The sequence below is a fragment of the Mercenaria mercenaria genome, chromosome 4 (assembly GCF_021730395.1).
Source record: "Mercenaria mercenaria strain notata chromosome 4, MADL_Memer_1, whole genome shotgun sequence".
Lineage (NCBI taxonomy): Eukaryota > Metazoa > Mollusca > Bivalvia > Venerida > Veneridae > Mercenaria > Mercenaria mercenaria.
Genome location: NC_069364.1, coordinates 1545463 through 1564911, shown reverse-complemented (window position 1 = coordinate 1564911; position 19449 = coordinate 1545463). Strand labels below are relative to the sequence as shown.

Genomic DNA, 19449 nt, shown 5'->3' with positions numbered 1-19449 from the left:
GACAGCACTAGTTGAGTTTAGAAAAACAGGAGGTTAAACATCCTCTGTGCAGTGGGATTGTTAACCCTCCTACTAAAATAACACCATAAAAATAAAACCTGTATTTTAAAAGTTTGAAAATTCTGTTGTAGGTTACTGAAGGTAAAACCAAAGTTGAAAAGGCGTTAAAACTTACGAAAAAGTTAAGGAAGGAGTCGTCTGCAGTTCAAGATTTTGTTAATAGAAGCAACCAGGAGCTTGATGCACGAGAGAAGACAGTGGCGACCTCTAGTGTTAGCAAGGAGATTGCTTTTGCAAAGGTTTGTATATCTTAGTATAACTGTTTTTTTTTATGTTACAACAGAAATCAAAAATATTTTTTTAAGGTTGAAAAGAATGTTAACTTTCAGGTGTTGCTTGCTGTATGCCTTAAAGAAAAACAGCACCTTTGATTGATTACAGGTATATTTATAACCAATCTCAGAGACCAACATTTTTATCAAGATTTTAATAGGGGATGAAAATCCCCGAGACGGTAACGTCCATATATAGTTATTCGTCTTTGTTGTTTGCATATACTGAGGCAATTTTTTCGATGCTTTCCGGTTCCGGTTTATGTACACACCGCAGACTGGTTGTCTGCATGAACATCCGAGCACCCCGAATCAGTCACAGAAATTCGTAAACCGCACCAACATGATTCTTTTTCTTCTTTTACGTAATGATAACTGTACATGGAACTGAAAAACACTTTTAAAGCAGTAAGGAAGTGTAAAGGTCGTCAAGTTTCTGCGTGGAGTGCAAACTAACAAAAAAATCCTAAAGCCAGTGCGAGAACGCGGTGAATGACGTCATCGTCACGGCTTTCCATAAATTTTGTAAATTATGATATTCGCTGAAAGAGGCATGATGACACTTAATGTAAACTTCACTGTAAGAGCGAACTTTCACTTTCTGTTTCTTTGTAAGTGGATGTATAAAAGATAAATCCCCATGCTAGGCGGTGCCTTAATTTATATTAAATTCTTTTATTCGTCATCTGATATTAGATTTTAGTTATTGAAATAGTGTTTGAGTATATTAAACAATCTAAGGCTACTGTGGGTGATAAAACGAAAAAAATAAAGTCAAAATAAGAAAATGATATTTTGAATCTCTTTTCAATAGTCATGTGATTTACATGGTTTAAGGGGAGGTAATCATTGCGTGGAGTTTGATTTATGACAGGGAAGGGTTGAGAGCCAAAGCCCTGGCTTCAGTAGATATTTATGGAAATGAATAAATTTTTGATTGGAAATGTTTGAATTTTATTGATTAGCCAGGTTTGTGTTTGGGCGAGTTTCCATGGTAATAAAAAAATAATTTTGTATATAAATTCAGGCAACACATGAAGAGATGGTACGTCGCCAGTCGCTGATTGGCTCAATGAAAGATTTGATACATCACTTGGCAGAGTTGACGGAAGAAGGCCTGGTTACCGAGACAAAAACAAATTATGAAAACCTTGTCAGTCAGTGGAACCAGCTGTCAGAGAGATTGACGGCTTGGATAGCTAAATTACAGGTAATAACTGTGAAGTCAATTATATTTGTGAGGGACTACTTTTCATGAATTTTGTACTTGCATCAATCAATGAAATTAAATGTAAATGAACAATAAAATTCCTTCATTTTAACATCAAAAGACCACGAATTCATGTCCCCTAAAAGTAGGGTTTATGGCCAAAACTGCAAAATTTTAACCCCAGTAAGTTAAATGAGTTTACAGTATTTAAATATAGCAGTCTGGATTTTATTTTTGTAAACTGTAAACTACATGCTGCGGATGCAGCAAACTTGAGACGGAAGACAATGGATCAGGTAATGCAAAAATTGTGTAAACTAATTAAATTTGCATTCTTGCGGATAAGTATGATGATGTTTAGTTTTCTTCTAAGCAGATTTTCTATAATTACAGTGTTTACATTTAAGATATTGGATTTTATTTTTGTTTTGTGCAGTTTCAGTACAATTTGGTAGTCATTTAAATATTATGTTGCATGATTTATAATAAATAATTCTCCGAAAGTTTTAAGAACGCAAGATTGAGATGACATGACTTTAGGCAGCCTGTTTTATATTCAGTTACTGTAGTTAATTTTGATATCAGTGAAGGAGAAAGTGCTGAGAATGAAATCAGACTCACAGACTAAATGAGCCACGCCATGAGAAAACCAACATAGTGCATTTGCGACCAGCATGGATCCAGACCAGCCTGTGCATCCGCGCAGTCTGGCCAGGATTCATGCTGTTCACTTTCAAAGCCTACTGCAATTAGAGGAACTGTTAGCAAACAGCATGGATCCTGACCAGACTGCCCGGATGCACAGGCTGGTCAGGATCCATGCTGGTCACAAATGCACTATGTTGGATTTCTCATGGTGCGGCTCAGATAATGTCTTATTGTGAGGATTCTTTGAAAAACAGGGGAGGTAACTGTTACAGAATAAGGTCGCTGGAAAACTAGCCCATTTAGAGTTATTTACCAGTTAGGGATATAATATCTAATGTTTGTTAGAAAATACTTGCATACTTGTAAAATATTTTTTACAGTCTGAAGAAGAAAATGTAGATGTAGACTTCCAGAATTTTCAGACGTTACTTATGAAGCTCAAGGATTGGTTGACTCAGACTGAGGCTGTCTTACATACCCATGATACCCTGTTACCACAGCAACAAGTTGCTGATTACTGGACTGGAAAACTGCAGGTAATACTTGTACATTTATATTACATATTCTGTAAGGATGTAAACACTGACATTACTGGTCAGGGGTGCAATATGTTTCATTCTTGCTAGAATGCTTTAATCAGCATTATATAGGTAGAGTAAAAGCCTGTGAATCATGAGGTCACAGGGGACTTCTGTGGCCGAGGGGTAAAAGTCACTGACTGAATCACTTGCCCCTCACCGATGTGAGTTCGAGCCGCACTCTTGGTGTTTAATTTTTCATGTGGAGAAGCCATCCAGTTGGCTTATGGAAGGTTGTGGTCTCCCGAGATGAAATAACGCACAGAGAGGTACCTGGGGTCTTCCTGTACCATCAGAGCTGCCAAGAAAGTCGCCATACGACCTATAATTGTGCCGGCGTGACATTAAACCCAACAAAAAAAAACACACTGGAGGTCACAAGTTTGATACCAGGTCATGGCATTTGTTCTCCCATGACAGTATGACAGAAGTCAGTGTATACAAAGTCATGCTGCCTTCACCTCTGATTTATGTGAGCCATGCCATGGGAAAACCAACATAGTAGCTTTGCGACCAGCATGGATCCAGACCAGCCTGCGCATCCGCGCAGTCTGGTCAGGATCCATGCTATTCGCTTTCAAAGCCTATAGCAATTAGAGAAACCGTTAGCGAACAGCATGGATCCTGACCAGACTGCGCGGATGCTGGTCCTAAAGCCACTATGTTGGTTTTCTCATGGCACGGCTCATGTCATTTACTCGAGGAGAACAAGTTCAGAACTAGAACAGAATCAAGGAACACTGGTTAGTTAAGTGACTACTATTATATACCTAAGATATTGTTGGAAAACAGCGTTAAATTCCACCAAACAAAACAAGAAGCTTTAATTATGTTCATCAAAGTTATATGCTATATCAAGGGGGATATTTACTATACCGGTTGATTTCTGTCTCCACGGCTATTGGTGGGTCCAATTTTCTTAATGTTTTTTGCAACTGTTTTAGATTCAGAAGTTCTTTTATTTCATCACAGAACCAGTCTGCATCTTAATTTGAATACAAGAAAGAGGCAGGATAACACAGTTCATCATTCCAGACGGAATATTTGTCATAACTGGCTGCAGATCTCCTACATTTTAAAAATTAGAAATTCATGATTGATTGAATTTAACCCTTTATATTCTTTAAAATTACTTAATTTCATGGGTATGAAATTTTATTGTTTGGTCTTGCACAGAATAGGTTTGTACTGGTACAGAATCCAGGAACACTGGTTAGGTTAACTGCCCGCAGTTACATGACTGAAATATTTTTGAAAAATGGCATTAAACCAAAAACAAACAAACAGTATTTCTTGTGGATATGAATTTGTGAATTTCAGATTTTAACCCTTACCCTGCTAAATTTCTATAATAAACTTGTCCATCTTTCAGTTGGGACAATACAATTAATTGTTAAAAGGGGTGATTACCAAAAAAAATACTGACTGAATAGCGAACAGAGCAGGTCATGATCAGGCTGCACGGATGTGCAGGCTGATCATGATCTGCACTTGTCGCAAAGACCGAATCAATTGTGTCCAGCATAATAAGGGTTAAAGGGAAAATTTGCTTATATGTCATCATTTAAGTTTGTAGATTATTGCAACCATGTAATCTACAAATATTTATTCCCCTTGAAGAGTGAAATGATCTCACAGTATACTTATTATGTTGACAGATGTTGCAGAGTGACTGTGTGGAGAAAGCCAGTGATGTGGACGAGGTCCGAGAGTCTGCCGTCCACGTGATGAACCAGAGTAACCGATACACCAGTATGGTCGAACCAGAACTGACATACCTGAACCAGAGATGGGCGGAACTTATTCAAAGAATAAAGGTTAGGATGAGTTTTAGGTGCAACACTAAGTTCGATTAAGTTTCATATAGCACAAAACTTATTCCCTTGAAACATGGACCTTGATTAATATGAAAATTCTTAATGCCTATAACAGCTTAAACAAAAGGTGTTTGCAATATGTGTGAAACATTTTGTGGGTAATCATACTGTATTTATTTCAGGACAAGTTAGCAAATGTTCTATTATTAGACGTCACTGACAATACGGAACTACGCTCACCTAAAGAAATAGAGCATACAGAGGTTAAAGTTGAGGTTGCTAAGACAGCTGTGACCAAGACGACAGTCTCCCAGGTGATGACCTCTGTGACCCCTGTACTGACAGCAGACATTGAAGGGTCGGCCAAAAAGTTCCACTCGCTCTATGAAACAGCACAGGAGATGATAGAGGTGTACCAGAGGGATATAGTTTGCCATGGCAACCTGCAGGCTAAAGACGGCATTGGAGATCTTCAGGATAATGCCAAGGTATGGAAATGTCGATATAATTTATTGAATTTCAACTTGTTTAAGTATATGTGACTGACTACAAGAATCAGTGAACAATTTCAATTTTATTTATTGGAACAATGATGTAATGGATAATGTAACTGAACAACAAGGTCCTGCGTTGGACCTCCACTTGGATGTAACCTTTTTCATAAAGCATCAGTACTAATGTTTTCCACAAAGAAGGGTCCACAGCGGTTCAAGTAAATTTTGGACTTGTAACAAGTGACTTGAGACGAGTAGTTTAAACAGTATCACTGTGCATAGAATATGTTATTGGTGTTTGTTCTTGTTCTGTATGAAGGTTTTGCTATAATGCTTAGTTGTAGATAAGCAAGTTTAGTCATTGATTATATCAGTTGCAATACAGCATTTACAAAATGCTAGAAATACAATTTTTAATTGACTGAATTCTGCATTTTTATATATAAATGTAAGAATGGGAACACTGTCTTGATAGTTACTTGCAAATATCTTTGCACATTTCATAAACAAGATGTTAAGTTATAATAAAGAAATTAGGAATTAATTTCTTTTTAAAAATTTCAGAAACTAGACACCAATCTTCAGAGGATGTCAGAGAATGTTGAGAGTCTGGTCTCCCAGGGAGACATGTTGTCACGGCAACTAGAAGACGATGACCCGTCAGAGAGTTTACGCATACAAGCTGAGGTTGAAACTCTTAAGGTAAGATATAATACAGTTTTTAATTTTCAGCCATTTGCATTTGAATAAAATTAAAATCTTTGAAGATCCTTTGGAAATTGTTTTGTACCTATTGCAAGTAGAACAAATTTACTGAAGTTTTACTTTGCTTATAACTCAAAAGAAACATGATGAAAACTAGCTATCATTGCTCTTCTTAAATAATACCCAACAATAAATGTGTTAAAAGTCTTGAACAGTTAGTGAATATTTGAATACTTCAGTTAAAAAAGACAATTTGACAAAGTCACATATTCAAATTTAGACTGGATTTTCTATTACTGTCTTACTATTGACTGTTAGCATTGGCACCAACAGAAATTTCATTGCCTTTTTCTTGAGTCAAAGAAGTATCCTGTCTTGTTTACTGATTTGCCTAACTGAATTTATGTTGGATACCTAACTTCATACCTTCTAATTTTGCCCAACTTTGTGAAATTTATTAACTAGGATGCCTGGGAGACTTTGAAATCTGACACGGAGAAGAAAAGGAAGACTTTGGTGATAATAGTCCCGCAGTGGACAACGTTTAAGCGGACAGCGAAAGATCTAGAGATGAACCTTGATGCCATGGAGGCAAACATTAAGGTTGCGAATATCAACAGAGAAATACACAAGGTTTATAGTTTTTGAAATGCTATGTGGTTTTGAAGTTTTTGTTTACTGTGGCTTTGTCTTTTTAAAGTAAAACTGAGAGTTGTCAGGTTAAAATGGACCATCACATTCTGGTAAAAGTAGATACATCATTTTTTTATGCTTGTTCAAAAATATTCTTGTCTCCATATGAAAATATTTTTCTTGAGATTATTTTAAAGTTTTGTCTTTTAATTAAGAAATGACTTGTGGCTTTGATATGAAATGCATGGGTATGTTTAAAGTGTACAGAGGTCATGCATACTTTAAACACAACCAATTTCCAACAAGTGCAGCAAGTATATCTTTGTGACCTGATGAATGCCTGGGGTTTATGAGACCAGTTATTTGAGTACAAATTTTATTCAAGGAAATGTATTTTGATTTTAACCATCTAGAATTGTAGTCGCATTATTCCAGGAACAGTTGAAATTTTTTGGACTGCTTGAAGGTATACAGGAAGATGGTCCATTTTGAATGGCAACACTCATTGAGCTTCTCTTTAGCCCCGCCCACTGAATGTTGGATTGATGTTTGGCCTTTTCATTACCTTTTTACAAAGTTTGATGCTTGCAGTTGATGATTTAGTGAAATATGTTTGATGAAATTACATGAAATGCAGGAAAAATTTAAAGAATTCAAATATGAACAAAAAATTTGTAAAAAGTTCTTTCAGTTTTTGGATTTATGCCAGACTCTTTCTTAGAAGTTGTACTTTAAAGCAAAAAAGGTAAAAATTTGTGATAGTTTATGTTAAAGAAAAAACATGTTTATGATAGGTACTATGGCTTATATGAACTTGAGATTAACCAGTTTGTATTGATGTGTTAAGATCCACCTTCAATAAACCATCTTCAGAAGGAGCAAAGATTACTTCATTACAGGAGATAAAACATTTAGCAGTTTTACTAATATCCCTCTCTAGTACAGTCATATTATATGTTATATGAAAGATAATTTTATAATAGGATATGTTGGACTTACTCAAAGATAAAAAGTCTTAGAATATTTAAGACTTTGTTTCAACCTTTGAGGATGAAGTTGAGTCATAAGGTAAATACATTTAGTATTGTTAAAACTTAACTCACTTTTTTCTTTCAAATTGACCAATCAGGAGGTATGTATGGAAAGTAATATTGTTACCATGGTTACGTTGTTTGCATCATTGTTTAGTTACAGTTTATGGTTACTAGCACTAGTTCATGTTTAAAACACACACTGGTTTTAGTTTTCCCCTGTTGAGTGTTAAAGTTATGGTTTCTTGGTAGTCATGTGGCTGTTTACAAGAAACATAATGACTTTTCTGGTAGCCATTTAACTCTTTGTCTGGCAGTCATGTGACTGTATGTTTGGTACTGATATGACTATTTGTAATGTAGTCACATAAAGATTTTCTTGGTAGCCATGTGACTCTGCCTGGTAGTCATGTGACAGTTTACAAGGTAGTCACATGACTGCTTGTATTGTGGTCACATGATGATTTTCTTGGTAGCCATGTGATTCCTTGCCTGATTGTCAAGTGACTGTTTACAAAGCAGAGGTGGCAAAATCATCTGTAAGACCTGCCCAACTAACTTGTGCCATAAGCCGTAATAATGGACAAGTAGAATTTAACCATATTTTACTGTATAAAATTGTATTAACAAATGGAAAATAGCTCTTGGCAAAAAATGGACAAGTAATTAAAATCATATTTCACCAGGACAAAATGACTTTTCCTGGTAGTCATGTGACAGTTCATCTGGTAATTACATGACTGTTAATGAAGCAGCCATTCTATTGTTTGCATGATCCCACTTGTAGTAAATTTACATGGTGTTTGTCACCAGAAATGTTCATTTTCATGGCGTATGTTTTTTGGTGCATGGTAAATTTACTAACTTGCAAGTGAAACAACACAACTAACAATAAACGAAACTTTTGTAATAACAAATGGAACCTTGTTTGGTGTAACTCAGTTCTGTACTTTTTAACATTATTTGAGTCGCGCCATGTGAAAACCAACATAGTGGGTTTGCCACCAGCATGGATCCAGATCAGCCTGCGCATATGCACAGTCTGGTCAGGATCCATGCTGTTCGCTTTCCAAGCCTTTTGCAATTAGAGAACCTGTTAGCGAACAGCATGGATCCTGACCAGACTGCATGGATGCACAGGCTGGTCTGGATCCGTGCTGGTCGCAAAGCCACTATGTTGGTTTTCTCATGGCGTGGCTCATTTAACAAAAAGGTGAATAGTAATTGTTAAGATAAAGTTATTTTGAAATCAGCATACTGTTTTCTAGTTTACTTTGAAGTAGTTCATTATTTTCTCAAAGAAGCTAACATTCTGCTGTAAACATTTTGTTATAGATAGGTTGATTTATTCTGTGTAAAATGTACTTATTCATGGCAGTATAAATAACAGCATACAGAATAACAATGAACAAGTATGCATGTTAAATAAAGCCATGTCATATACATTATAACACAAAGGATGACACAAAAAAGATATAGAAATCATCTCTTATTTCCAGTGTGGTCCATTGACAGATATTTTTCTTTTAAATTGTTGTAAAGTTTGATTTAATTTTATATGAAATTTCCTTTACTTCAGAAAGCACTGTTTAAGTGCCTCACATATTTACTTGATTCTCTTCTTCTGCCTGTTTTCTAAGTTTTTATACCCGTGTTTGAATGTAATTAAGTTAACAACTTGGTTAATGAATATTCTGTTTCTTTAGCAGGGTATCTGGATACTCTTGCAGTTGTATTCCATATCTTATGCGTGAAGGAAGCTTTGGGATTGTACTGTAGCAGTTCTTTCACATATTTCATGTCACTTCCTACATACTCTTTATATGTGTAGAAAGTTTTGAAAGTGAACTGTAGTAGGTTATCGACATGTTTTATGTCAACCAATATATTCTTTCTTTTGTTCTTGTGTACTGTAGCAGCCGTATATACTTTCTGTGTGTAGAAAATAGTGTACTGTAATATCTCATTGACATGTTTTATGTTACTACCTGTATATACTTTCTCTGACATTCTAACATTTCCACCATACCTCTCATTTTCTCCATCATAAAATTGACATTTTTTTTACTTTCCATGATTGATAATAGTAAAAACCAGGTAAATATGGATGCTATGTTTCCAAGGCAACATAATTTGATACAGATGCACAATTTCTGGGGATACTTATTAAACATGCCCCCCAGTAATAGTCTTATTACATATTGTATTACCTGAACATTAAAAATATATTTGCGTAGCTCTAATTAGATAGATGACAGGTGAGTTAGAAACCTCAACATTTTTGTAGTAAGGGGGAGGAGTTGGAACAATTTCTCCCCTGTGAAAACTACTTCATAGAACTGTACATTAATCTAAACTGATGGAAGCCAGCTCTAAACTGATGTTAGGCAGTTGCTCATAAATGAAGTCCATTTTATTTTAGGAAAATTCTAGACACCTACTGCTTTGTAGAGTGGTTTAAAAAAAAGGTTTAATTTTTAATGTTCAGTCATTTGGAATGCATTAAAAACCGTCATTTCTGTTTCAAGATAACTACATTTCTTCTTGGCTCACAAAGTTTTGATACATTTTACATTTCAATTATTTTGTTTGGCATTTTGAAGAGTTATTGCCCATTATCTATAATTATTTCATTAGAGAATATTGTTAGTTTTATTCCAGCAAATTATGGCAAATACCATGTTTATTTAAATAAATATCTTCCAATAGCATAATATGCCCAGTCATTTAAGTCTATTGTCAAATTGTCTGGTTGGATAACTTTACAGAGTTAGTGCCCATTGCAAAACACTATGATTTTTGTTCACCAGAATTTTGAATTTATAAATACATGAACTTCATACTCGTGCAATAAACTTGAAAAATTAATTTCCCTGCTAGTTGGTCATGTGACCTTCGAATTGTTGCAAGTTATTTGGCAGAGGCATTGCTTTAACCAGTCAGAATGTTCCATTGGGTCATATATTTGTACTCATTATCTACTGACACCAGCTCACATAAATAAATGAGCCGCGCCATGAGAAAACCAACATAGTGGGTATGCGACCAGCAAGGATCCAGACCAGCCTGCACATCCGCGCAGTCTGGTCAGGATCCATGCTGTTCGCTAACGGTTTCTCTAATTGTAATAGGCTTTGAAAGCGAACAGCATGGAGCCTGACCAGACTGCGCGGATGCGCAGGCTGGTCTGGATCCATGCTGGTCGCATACCCACTATGTTGGTTTTCTCATGGCGCGGCTCAAATATGGATGTAGGACAGCTGCAGAGTGAAAATATAATCGGCCATTTACAAGATGGCAAGCGGCCAGTGATTGGCTAATAATTGATACATAATGGCTTACATATTGTCACTGCAACATATTACAATTTGCAAATCGGCACTGTTTTTCGTTTTTTTATCCCCGAAGACGGAAAAGTCATGTTTGCTTGATGCATTATAAGCATTTAAGGTTAATAAACACCTGATAAATCTTTCAACAACGACTGTCTATGATCGCAGTAATTTTGGTTTTCTTATATACTGCTCATAATTATTCCTATGTTATGGTTACAAAAACAGACTAAAACAACATCTTTATGACAGAAAAAATAAAACAAGAATAAAAGATTGATGGTATGTCAGCGAGGAATGGGGTGGTTGGGGGAAAAATCATACCTTTACGACATAACTGTGCAAAGGTTTATGGGTAGTTATGTACAATGGAAACAAGAAGAAAATGAGAGTTTTAGTGCACCACCTACTATCAGAGTGGGGTGAATGTGTGCAAGAAATTCTGAGTCAAGTAGTTGATGCTAAAAGAATTCTGACGTTAAAGTAATAACATTTCTTCAAAAAATAAAGTTTGTTTATTTGTTTTGAGTTTAACGCTGTTTTTTTTCAGCAATATTTCAGTTATGTAACTGTGGGCAGTCCACCTAATCAGTGTTCCTTGATTCTGTAAAAGTACAAACCTGTTCTCTACAAGTAATTGCCAACTTCGCCACATGAATCAGAGGTGGGAGACAAATGATTTCAGACACAGTGTTTTTAATCAAATCGTCAAGGAGAACATATGCCCCGCTCAAGGATCGAACTCACGACCCCGCGATCCATAGATCAGCCCTCTCCCTATTGAGCTAAGTGGGTGGTATCAAAAAGAATAGTATTTTTGAGAACAATCGTCCAGATTTTTTGTAGATAATCTGTGTCACTGTTAAAGTATATATAGAGAATATTACAGAAGTGTCTTTTCATGAGAAGTTCCATGGAGCATTTTATCATTTTATTAGCTTAGATTTTGTGATCGCCCTTTGTACCTCGTCTGTCCGTCCGTCCACAATTTCTTGTGAACACGATAGAGACCACATTTTGAAATCAATTTTAATCAAACTTGCACACAACTTGTATCTGCATATTATCTCGGTTCCTTTCGAAAACTGGCCAGATACCGTCATGGGTTCCAGAGTTATGGCCCCTTAAAGTGCCAACATTTGCTATTTTGGCTTTTGCAGCCATATAGAGACTTCATTTATGGTTTGATTTGATACAAAGTTGCATAATATCTTCAACAGCAATAAATCTTGGATTCCTTGATGAATCTGTCAGATCCAATCATAGGTTCCTGAGTTACGGCCCCTGATTGACCCCTCAAAGAGCCAAAATTTGTAATTTTTACCTTATGAAGACGATAGAAGTGACATTTTGTATTTGATTTTGACCACACTTACACTCAACTTAAGTCACAATAAGATCTTGGTTTCTTTCGAAAACCAACTAGATTCCATCATGGGTTCTAGAGTTACTGCCCCTGAATCAAAGGAAAAGCTTGTTAACAACCTAGAGGCTACATTTATTACCCTATCTTTAGAAACTTGGTCGGAATGTTTATCTTGATGATTTCTAGGCCAAGGTCGAAATTGGATTATATAGGGTCAAAATCTAGGTCACCCGGTCAAATCAAGGAAAAGCTTGTTAACACTCTTGTTCATTTGATCTGCATGAAACTTGGTATGAATATTTGTCTGCATGAAATATTGCATGATTTTTTATCTGGGTCATGTGGGGTCAAAAACTTGGTCACCAGGTCAAAACAAAGAATAAGCTTTTTTACACCCTAAGGGGCATATTTTTGATTCTATCGTCATAAAACTTGGTCAGAATGTTTGTTATTATGAAGTCTTGGATGATTTTAAATCTGGGTCACATGGGATCAAAAACTAGGTCCTAGGTCAAATCAAAGGAAAAGCTTTTATACACTCTAGAGTCCACATTTTTGCTCCAGTCTTCCCGAAACTTTGTCAGAATGTTTGTTTTCATGAAATTTTGGACAAGTTTGAATCTGGGTCATGTGGGGTAAAAAACTAGGTCACTAGGTCAAATCTAAGAAAATGCTTGTTTACACTCGAGGCCACATTTTTTGGTCCAATCTTAATGAAAATTGGTCAGAATATTTGTCTCCATGAACATGTTTACACTGTTATGGTGTGTTACTTAGATGAGCAACCTAGGGCCATCTTGGCCCTGTTGTTCAGCAATTGTAATTAATTCAATGTGGAAAGACACAAATGCAATATTCTTTTCATCACATGTTTTTTAGCTTTTTTTACTGAAACATCAAAATTTCTTCTTTCTTTACCTATTCTAGACATCTAGACATAATCACTTTGACCAGCTTCTCCTTTACTTGCATCAAGGTAAACTTCAAAATGTAATACCAAAACTATGTGCTGGCTTTATTTCACTCCAGTGATGTAGCTCAAAGTTAATATGAAAGAGATTAGATTTTCTGGTATTAGGCTAAAAACAAAAAGCAGTTATTATAGTGCTTTTGCCAATTTAAAAAAAAACTTCATTCCAGCTTGAAGTAAGTACACTGTTGAGAAGTTGTGTTCTTGCGTGCCAGACAGAATTTTCCTGTGTTTTCAGAAGTGCTTCCCACTTAGCTCAGTAGGGAGAGCACAGATCTACGGAAATCACGGGGTTAGTAGTTCACTCCCCGGGCAAGGCTATTTTTTGTGACAAATTGTTAAAAGACATTGTGTCTCCAGTCATTTCATCCCCACTTCTGATTCTTGTGGAGAAGTTGGCAGTAACTTGCAGAGTGGAGGTTATAACTGGTACAGAATCGAGGGACACCGGTCAGGTTAAGTGCCCCTTGTTACATAAATGAGATACTGTTTAAAAACAGAGCTAAACCCAAATAAAAAAATCAAAAGGTAAGGGTAAATTTCCTGGGAGCACAGAGCACCCCAAACACAGCCATAGAGCCATGCATCGCAAAGTAGGCCCACAAGAAAAAACGCTGTAATGGAAAAATATTGTAGATGGGTTGCTCCAAAAATCCAACAAGTACATTTTAATTATATGTAAAATACAGAAAAAGGGGTGTGGGGAGGGGTAAGGGGTAGATAAAAGCACACAAGGAAGTGATGACATCAGGCTTCATATAACATTGGCATTTAAGATGTGATGGAGAAGTTGATTAAAATGATATACCCTACCCAGGTATGAAGAAGCAGCCAGATATGTGGGTGGTTCTGCAGTGGTTATAATGAAGTAACAATTTGATGAAGTTAATGAAGTTTCCATACATTGTGGTCAAAGTTGCGGTTCACGCGTTGTTACAATTACCGCAGACGTATGCAACTATCATTATTTTGTTTTTGCATTATGTAATGTCACTCAGCACACTCGGTTATTGTTACTGCAATTGCGTCAGTGCAAGCCCGTTGTAAATCAAGATATACATGCTAGCACTTATTAACTTTTCGTTTCAATGAAACAAATGGCGTTGTAGGTGCAAATCTTGTTCTTTATTGTATTGAATAATAATAGTATTATTTTTGGGGGCAAAGGAACTAATAATCACATGTTAAACATTGTGTAGTTTATGAATTTGTATGATCTTTATTCAGAGATTATGGATCACAGGGAAAAAGTTGATTCCGGAATTCAAGTGCAAGTGTTCAAAGCATACTGTACCCAGTATAGAATGTTATGGTTGCATAAAATTTGTATAAAATGGAGATAGGTGTCTGTAAGTGGCTTTGTTGTTTCGTGAGTCATACTTGTGGATCATCTTTTCAGGAAGAATTCTTGATTTACTGAGAACATGTTTATAAATACTCAACCATAGATTTGTAGCACCTTTGGAAGTGTGAAGGCATCTGTGCAACTTTGCCAGAATGAAGGCTTTTTCTATGCCATTGGCAGAATGAGGGCATTTTTGGCAGGTTTAAAATGCATTCCAGCACCTTTGGTATACTGATGGCAATTAACTCTTTTGACAGTTTAAATGCATTTCTGTACCTTTGGCAGAATGAAGGCATTTCTGCACCTTTGGCAAGAGTTTTCGGCGTCTTAATCAGAGTGAAAGGCATTTCATCTCTTTTAGCAAAGTGGAGGCATTTTTGTACCTTTTGGCACTATGCTTCTGGCAGAGTGAAGGCATTTCTGCATCTTTGGTAAAGGCAGTTGCACTTTTGGCAGTGTAAAGGCATTTTTGGACTTTTGGTAGAGTGAATGCATTTCATCACATTTGCCAGTGTAAAGGCATGTCTTTTCAAAGCAAATGCCATTCTGCACCTTTGGAAAACCAGGCAGAGGAAGCTTCTTATAGAAATAGGAAGACTTCCTGAATATAAGATATACACACAGAATTTTGAACTGTTGATTTATTGTTTTGAGGAGAATGTTATGACATGCCTGTTCTAAGTAAAGGCAAGTTGTCAGAAAAATGTCTGAGAAAATACAGACGGGATTATCATATATAAAACTTTAGAATATTTGTTATAGAAAATACATATACCTGGATGTCAGTGTTCTTGAATCATTTTGTTTTCTTTCAAAGAAGGCCACTAGTGGCAATAGAAAGTATTCCTCTTTGTAAATAGTCCCTAAAAATAGAAAATAATTATTTGCCTTGTATAAATAGTCCCTAATTATTTTCAGTTTCAGGTGACTTTTTAGTTGGACATGTTTTCCAGAATTTGATGATACCTGCAAATTTGTGCATCTCTTCACTATATATTATATATTAGTATAGAACAAACAAATTTGAAGCAGAATTCCGATACAAAAGTGATTGATATATAGATGACATTGGTATACAATGTTTACAAGATACTGTTGCAGAAGTGGTTACTTAAAACTAAGTGCCAGAAACAATCATAAGTTATGTTTGTAGAAGTTATAATAATTAAGTGTCGTCTGCTAATGGGTGTACACTTGGCGCCACCTGGTGAATCATTGTCTTTTGCTACCCTGTGGCTTACCTGTGAACTTGAGAGAGTACTTTGTATTGTTTCTGTTACTGCTGTGTGCTACCTGAGGAGAATCATGTCCGTCTGCTGAGAGTTCTGAAGGAAGAGAAAAGAAGTGAAAGTGTCGTCTGCTCTGTATGGTGTTGTATGTTTGAAGTTCAAAGGTTAACGCAAGAATTATTGTAAAGTGGAACTATTTTTTTTCTGTAAAATTTCGTAACACATGTAAGAGCTTCATTGTGTTGTATTTAAGCAATATTTTATTAAATGAAATTTACAATTTTTTTCCCGTAAAGTAATAAATGATAGCTACAAGATTAAAATTTGGAATATATATTTTCATTAAAGTAAAAGAGACTTTCTAAATATTAAATTAGCTCTAATCAAATTGGAATGTAACAGATGATTGTTCTGAACGTTTCAGAGGTTGGAAATTGGCAAAACGTTGGTATTGTATTCCAGTTCAAAGAGAATGTGAAGTTTCGACTTAATTTCTTACTGAATTTACGTTAGGATAATAAGGGTGGATTTAATTTGTTTACCAGCCATGTTTTGAAATGGTTCACAGCTTGCTCACCTGTGGCCGATGGGCTTGTTTGCTCAAAGCTGAAATTATTTTTGCAGCCCAAAAATATACTTTTTTATCTTGTCAATTCCTATTCATCAAGTGCTAATTATTTCAGCAGAAAGTAAATTGTTGAAAATCTGTTGGGAATATTTCGTAAGTGATTTTGTTGTTATAAAGGATACAAAAGCGATGATTTTCAAAAACTTTGGCTTCGATTACTGGCGATGAATGTGAAAATAATGAAAAAGTGTTTTAACCATTGGATTTTAAGAAGTGATAGACAATCTTTAATGGAAATTACAGTGGTATTCAGGGTGTTTTAGGTATACAGAAAGAAAATATGCTGGTACAAAAAAATAGAAAATGTGTTATTGTTGATTGCGATTGATACAGTGACAAAAATATGTGCAAAAGTGCACGCTTGAATGCATTATGCCGAAGTTTGATTATTCTGGGACGATTCTGGATTTATTTTAGGTAAGATAATTATGGGAGACAAGAATTACCTGTATAAATTTAGGAACTAATTGTTGATTATCATCACTGAGTAAATATTTGAGAATGTGCATTATCATTCGCGAAAAGATTATTTGAAAATTTGGAATTTATTTGTATATCCATAACGGTTAAAGTGAGTTTTATATGGTACGGAAAGAAACTTTGATAGTTGTAATGAAAGTGTTTTGAATATGGGTTGAATATGGGGAGAATATTGAACTCCTGTCACATAAAGAAATAAGATAGACTACAGTGTTGAAAAAAATCTAAATAGGAAGATTCATGTTGCGAGGAATTATAAAGTATGAAAGAGTGTGAAGACAAACTATGGGCTTTTTGAAAAGATAGCTCTGTGTTTGGAAATCTAAAAGTTGAATTCTGGGAAAATGGGAGCAGACGACATTTTGTCGCTTGTGTCGGCGCTGACACTCCTTCTATCTTTAGTCTTCCTTTGCTTTATGGCGGGCATTTTAGGATTTGGAATTCTAGTCCTTAAAAATGTAAGTAAATTTCAATTGTAAGTTATAATGAGTGAATAATGCTTTCTCAATGAAAAATTTGTCTTCATATGTTCATTCTGTCTCTGTCAGATTGTTTGACATTTTTTCCAAAATTTGATGTTTTTTTCCCAGTGCAGTTTCATTATCTTGAACTACTTAAACAAACAAGCTAAAAAGGCAGTTTAATTCTATATAGTTTTTCGGGTAGTGCAGAAAAACAAATCTGAAGAGGTTTACAGAGATTCCCAAAATAAAGACATACATAAGACTATATGAGCCGTGCCATGGGAAAACCAACATAGTGGGTTGCGACCAGCATGGATCCAGACCAGCCTGCGCATCCGCGCAGTCTGGTCAGGATCCATGCTGTTCGCTTTCAAAGCCTAAAGCAATTACAGAAACCATTAGCGAACAGCATGGATCCTGACCAGACTGTGCGGATGCGCAGGCTGGTCTGGATCCATGCTGGTCGCAAAGCCACTATGTTGGTTTTCCCATGGCACGGCTCATATATTCAGAGATGTAAGTCTTTTGGGTTTTCCAGGAATTATAGGTTTTTCTTATCTTACCAATGTTATAGTTCTCAGGGTGCATATATTACAATAATATTGCATTTGGGAGTTCTGTTGTTAAAAACAAGTCGAGACATAAATGGAATACAACTTATGTGTTTATCTGTTATCAGAACTTTCAATCTAGTTTCTTTGGCCTTTTTGTGCTTTTAAAAGATTCTGTAAAAGTTATGAATATCTGATTATAATAATATTTTTGCAACACCCCACCTTAATATGGCCATCTTTAAAAAATGTTGCACCATTAGATGTTAAACAATTATACCAAAAACTGTGTGATTTTGACTGGTTTGCCTTAAACTTTCCATTAAATGTATTTTGCAATAAACTCTCAGTCCAACCAGAACAGTCTCCAAAATCTCAGAAAAATCAGAATAGTCCTTGGACAACTAATCAGTTATGGCTTTGAATGTAATGCAGCACCATGACAACAGTTACAAATTGATTTGACATTGGTGATTAAAGGTGGAAAATCAGATTTTATAAACTTAAACAACTGATCATTGTCAATTGTTTATGTTCATTAACCTTAGCTGCGCAATTTAACAGCCTTGCAAACAGCTGAACATCAACCCGATTATGCGTTGACAGGTTCAAGCTGTTGTACTTGCAAATGTTCCAATTTGGAGCAAATGAATGAACTTTACATTAGCAGACGACATTCACGACGACAATATCTAGCATGCTAGTTAAAATGCTAAAGCTCTGCTCCGCTGCTATTCAAATTCTGTTGTGTGTGTGCAACTCGTGATTACAAAAGGTAACAGTTAATGGCCAATGCGCCACACTTTAGCATGCAAAACCACAGGTATTTTATATAGAATTTTATATTAAATAGACTCTATTTTGACAGGCATCACTGTTCATAGTCAGGATTTTCATGCTTTTTCAGTGACAATTTAAGGGTTAGAAGGTAGGACTGGAGCAGGTCTTTAAGACATTTTAGATTTTTCATTGGTTTTGATTTTCCTATAATCCCTGTTGCCCAACCAAGATGGAGTTATTTTAGTATAACTATAAATTTAATAAACATGATTTGCCTATTAAAAGAATGATACAAATATCAGAGCTGCTGTACTATTATATTTGTAAAAGATTTACATTGACAAATGTAATAATATTTAGCTAAAATTCATTAGAAACAAGTTCGTAGAATTTTACCTCCCTTTGCCAACAACTAGGAAATGAACGAATTTAGAAGCTACACGCAGTTATATTGAAATGAAAAGAAATAGTCCACTTTTTAAGTACTACATTATTACCAAGAAAAGCAACTGCCAAATTCTGCACAACTGTTCCATATCACAGTAATAGAATATGAAGAGGAAAGTGGGAGAAGCCACCTGCTCAACATCTTACTTATATCCGTGGTTTTTTGTAGATACAATTGAAAAAAAAAGTATGTTCTAGGTAGTTTTTATTTATATGGAACACCGGGGTTGTCAGATTTTTTTAGCGCACTGAGCTGCGTAATAAAGAGAATAATTATTATGAAATTATGCTTTTATTAACAAACAGTAACAAAAGTTAAGCTTGTGAAAAAGATGTTAAGAAAACTGAAAGTACAGATTTTTATATACAAACAAGTATGTATGTCTGTTGAAAAGTACTGATGTTATGT

General features: G+C 35.5%; 1 protein-coding gene across 10 annotated transcripts in view; it reads left to right on the top strand.

The window, feature by feature from the left end:
• The window catches only part of LOC123552588 (dystrophin-like), a 253635-nt gene that overhangs the window by 95644 nt on the left and 138542 nt on the right, over positions 1–19449 (top strand). For all 10 annotated transcript variants that reach the window (XM_053540095.1, XM_053540089.1, XM_053540088.1 and 7 more), the window contains 7 exons: positions 132–299; positions 1360–1542; positions 2571–2726; positions 4427–4585; positions 4768–5073; positions 5644–5781; positions 6250–6417. In XM_053540095.1, the coding sequence (XP_053396070.1) occupies positions 132–299; positions 1360–1542; positions 2571–2726; positions 4427–4585; positions 4768–5073; positions 5644–5781; positions 6250–6417 (1278 nt within the window). The remainder of the gene's footprint in view (positions 1–131; positions 300–1359; positions 1543–2570; positions 2727–4426; positions 4586–4767; positions 5074–5643; positions 5782–6249; positions 6418–19449) is intronic.